Source organism: Sinocyclocheilus anshuiensis, unplaced genomic scaffold, assembly GCF_001515605.1.
Source record: "Sinocyclocheilus anshuiensis isolate Anshui unplaced genomic scaffold, SAMN03320099.WGS_v1.1 scaffold68, whole genome shotgun sequence".
Lineage (NCBI taxonomy): Eukaryota > Metazoa > Chordata > Actinopteri > Cypriniformes > Cyprinidae > Sinocyclocheilus > Sinocyclocheilus anshuiensis.
This window is the reverse complement of record NW_015555741.1, coordinates 1,549,148-1,553,134: the sequence shown is the minus strand read 5'-3', so window position 1 is coordinate 1,553,134 and position 3,987 is coordinate 1,549,148. Positions and strand designations below refer to the sequence as shown.

Sequence of the window (3,987 nt, the reverse complement as noted above, 5' to 3'; positions counted from 1 at the left end):
TGTATATACATTTATATATTTATATTCTTATATTTTATATTATATATAAATATATTTAATATAGAAACATAACATATTTTTCTTAAATATATACATGCATGTGTTCGTATTTTTATATATACATAATAAATATACACAGTACACACTCATATTATGTAAACAAAAACTTTTATTTTGGATGCGTTTAATCACGATTAATTGATTGACAGCACTATTAATTTCATATTTTAAATTTACTAAAAAGATGACAAAAAATGCTTCAGTTAATTGAATATCAGTTCATATTTATTTTTTATTTATTTGTGTTTTAGCAATAAACAATAATAATACAAATAATAATAATAATTATTATTATTATTAACCATTTTATTAACTTTTGTTTATTAATTTTTTTCACTAGCTATTTTGTGACCAAATGTTGGCTTGTAGTTATTGATAAGTATATATTAAAGAGAACAAATTTGTTAATTTCTTTCTAACAATAACTTTCTATAGCTAATTAATGACTAAATTTAGGTCATTCTTAAAATGTTAATAAAACGTTAATGTATAAAATAATATATAATAAAGGTTATATTTTCATTTAAAGTTTTAAATTCATCAAAGCTAACATTTAAAAAATATATTTTACTTAAATTGACATTTATGTTCAAATCAAAACAGAATTTTAAAATGCATACATTTGATATGTTTTAATGCTAGTTTAAATTAATCTTAGATAAAAGTTTATTAAACAGATTTGTGCCTCTCAAGTATTGGGACACTAAAGTTAATCTCTCCCTGCAGTGGATTTGCTGGTTAAGGTTGGGGAGCTGGTGGATAAGCTCTTTGATGAGGATGAGGAGATGATGAAGAGTTGGGTGTCCACCCCAGCCAGCGACAGTGACCCAAACAAGGACACACAGCAGGACATTGCGTCCTCTCTGCTTGAGGCGGCCACACAGCTTAGGTGAGACATATTAATTAAGGTGATGTGACCTTCTGTACGTCTGTCTGTCCGAGGTATTTACCAACCTATTCCTCTGTCTGCTGCTAGAGTAACAGAAGGTGTTCCATCTGAATCAGATCAATGTTGTTTTTGAAATATGCATTTAGGCTCATTCAAATTTTTTGTGTTGTAGGTCAGAAAGTCCAGAGGCTCTTGAAGTGTATCTTCATTCACTCCAGCTTCTGACTACAGTAGAAGAGGGCATGCAGGCTCTGGGTGAGACACACACACACTGACCCTCTTTGACCCAGAAAATTAATTTAAGTTTTTTTAGGGGCAATTACATAATTGAGCTACACATTGGCGTTCCTTCTCTGATAATCAGTCTTTTATGCTAACCAAGGCTGCGTTTATTTGATCAAAAATACAGTAAAACAGTAATATGTTGAAGTATTATTACAATCATTTATTATTACAACAATTTTAAAATGTAATTTATTCCTGTGATCCAGAAACTGAATTTTCAGCCTCATTACTCCAGTCTTCAGTGTCACATGATCCTTCAGAAATCATTCTAATATGATGATTTGCAATGATTTCTTGTTTTTACCTTGTCTACAGTATCAGATGGAGCTTGTGGTCGTGAGGTGTGGACGTTCGTGTGTAAGATAGTATGTGAGGATTTATGTCAAGCAGACGATCCTCCTCTCATCCTGCAGGAGCAGAAAGCTCTCCTGGCCCCAGCGCTTGCCTTTCTCTCAGCGTTACACTCCAGCCTGCAGACAGCTATCAGTACGAAACACACACTTTTAACATATCAGATTCATTGCTTCATGAGAGGCATTGTGGTGTTTGTTTAAGGTTTGCTATTGTATTGCTGTTTCGGTTTCATAATGTGTGTTTATTCTTAACAGGTACAGAATTATTAGGAAGTCTTATTCGCATTCTGCAGTTCAATACTGAATGGCGTCAGAGCCGAACAGCTGGAAACTCCGAATCGGAAGAGAGTCAGAAAGAAGAAGTGAAGCAAGAGGAAGATGAACAGCTCAAGGCTTTAGTCGAAACCACAGCAGAGTTCCTCTCAGCCGTCCTTATGCAACTGAATAAGGTGAAACTGGCAGCTATCAGTTTACAAAATAGTAATAAATTATTAAATTCTAACTTGATACCATGTTATAATAAATTATATTTAGTGCTGTCAAACGATTAATCGCATCCAAAATCAAAGTTTATGTTTGCATAATATATATGTGTGTTCTGTGTATATTTATTATGTATATATAAATACACACACATACAGTATATATTTTGAGAATATTTACGTCTATATTTATATTCATATAATTAAATTTATATTATATTATATATAAATATTTTTAATATATAAACATAACACTTTTTTCTTAAATATATACTGTATTTGTGTGTATTTTTATATACATAATAAATATACACAGTACACTCATAAATATTATGTACACAAAAACGTTTATTTTGGATGTGATTAATCGCGATTAATCGTTTGACAGCACTAATTAAGAATAAATATATTTAATATATAAACATAACCTATTTTTCTGAAATATACATGCATGTGTGTGTATTTATATATACATAATAAATAAACACAGTATACACACATATATATTATGTAAACAAAAACGTTTATTTTAGATGCGATTAATCATGATTAATCGTTTGGCATAAAATATTATATTTAAAAAATAATAAATTATACAATTTTAAATTAATATATAGTATATTAAATACAAGCACATTCCAAACAAATATATTGTATTATATTATGAAAATATAAAGTAAATGTAAAAATTACTAAATTAAAACATACAAATGTTAAATATATTACATATTAATTGATTGAAAATTCCCTTTAATCTTCAGGATCTGTTGTCATCTATAGTCAAGGAAGGGTGTTTGACAGAGAGAAGCTGTGTGTCTGCTGTTGGCACCCTCGTACCTCAACATATAACGGCGGTACATTCTTCTCTTTTTTTTGTTTTGTTTTGTCTTTCTCGCTGCTCCTACAGGCCCTCAATGATCACAGAGCTTCTCGTCTTTTCTCATCTCATCTACAGGTCCAGCACCTGGTTAGCTTGTTGTCAGAAGTGGAACCGAAACTGGCAGACATTATAAAAAAGGACTTTTCTATTTCAACCAATGTGTCAAGCTGAAGCATCTAAAAGGAAACATTCTTCAGCGAAGTTCTCCGACCCAAAAGACTGGAGATAAGTTCATCTCCTTATAAAAGGACTCGTCTTTTGTTTTGATACAACAAAAAATAAAATGGCTTTCGTTATATCTTAAAATATTTGTTTCAATTGTGTATATTATCGTTTTGTTTGTATACACCAGCATTTCTATTTAGTAAACAAAAGATGTTTTGTAGATTGTGTTTTGTATGGAGTAATTGTTTTTATTTAATTGGATATTTCCAAATGCACAACATACTGTAGTTAATGGAATAGTTTCCAATTTATTTTACGTTACTTAATTTGTGTTATGCTTCAAACTAAAAGATTAGTGCGCTGAGGTTTTTTTACGCACACTTGGCTGCATACATTCGAGTGTTTACTGAGTGTTCTCCATCAGGTGTCCCTCAAATGAGCGTGTAATCGCCACCCTCATTTGCGTTCCAAATGGCCATCAGAACGGGGAGAAAGGGTCTACTGCGCACTTCCCGCGTATGTGACGCCAGCAGGAATATAGCAGCTCTTTAATTAAGAGTTCGGATTGATATGCAGAGTGCGCTGCATTCTTATGGAAATTTGGTGTGTAGGAGGAGGACCTGAGAGAGACTCAGCTGGGATCTCGACCCCGGACTGATTGTAAAACGGACAGGGGCTAATTTTAACCACGTTTACGTGATTTCGAGCCGCTGGCTTTTGTTGTTTTTGAGGGAATCTTGGTTGGCCTGAAATGGCCAGATGCTCAGGTATACAAGGACTTTTGATTGACATGTGTCTGTTTTTAGATCTACCTCAGGCTGATCTGACAGACGCACCCCAGGGTGAGGAAGCTTTTGAGTTGGTTCAATCCAG

At 32.6% G+C, this 3,987-nt stretch overlaps 1 protein-coding gene across 1 annotated transcript in view; it reads left to right on the top strand.

Moving 5' to 3' along the window:
- Positions 1–3,320, top strand: part of LOC107673306 (protein saal1-like) — a 7,841-nt gene extending 4,521 nt beyond the window's left edge. Inside the window, exons 8-13 of the mRNA XM_016466850.1 lie at positions 787–949; positions 1,122–1,204; positions 1,550–1,720; positions 1,843–2,036; positions 2,831–2,923; positions 3,025–3,320. Coding sequence (XP_016322336.1) covers positions 787–949; positions 1,122–1,204; positions 1,550–1,720; positions 1,843–2,036; positions 2,831–2,923; positions 3,025–3,120 — 800 coding nt within the window. The 3' untranslated portion in view covers positions 3,121–3,320. The remainder of the gene's footprint in view (positions 1–786; positions 950–1,121; positions 1,205–1,549; positions 1,721–1,842; positions 2,037–2,830; positions 2,924–3,024) is intronic.
- Positions 3,321–3,987: the final 667 nt, after the last annotated feature.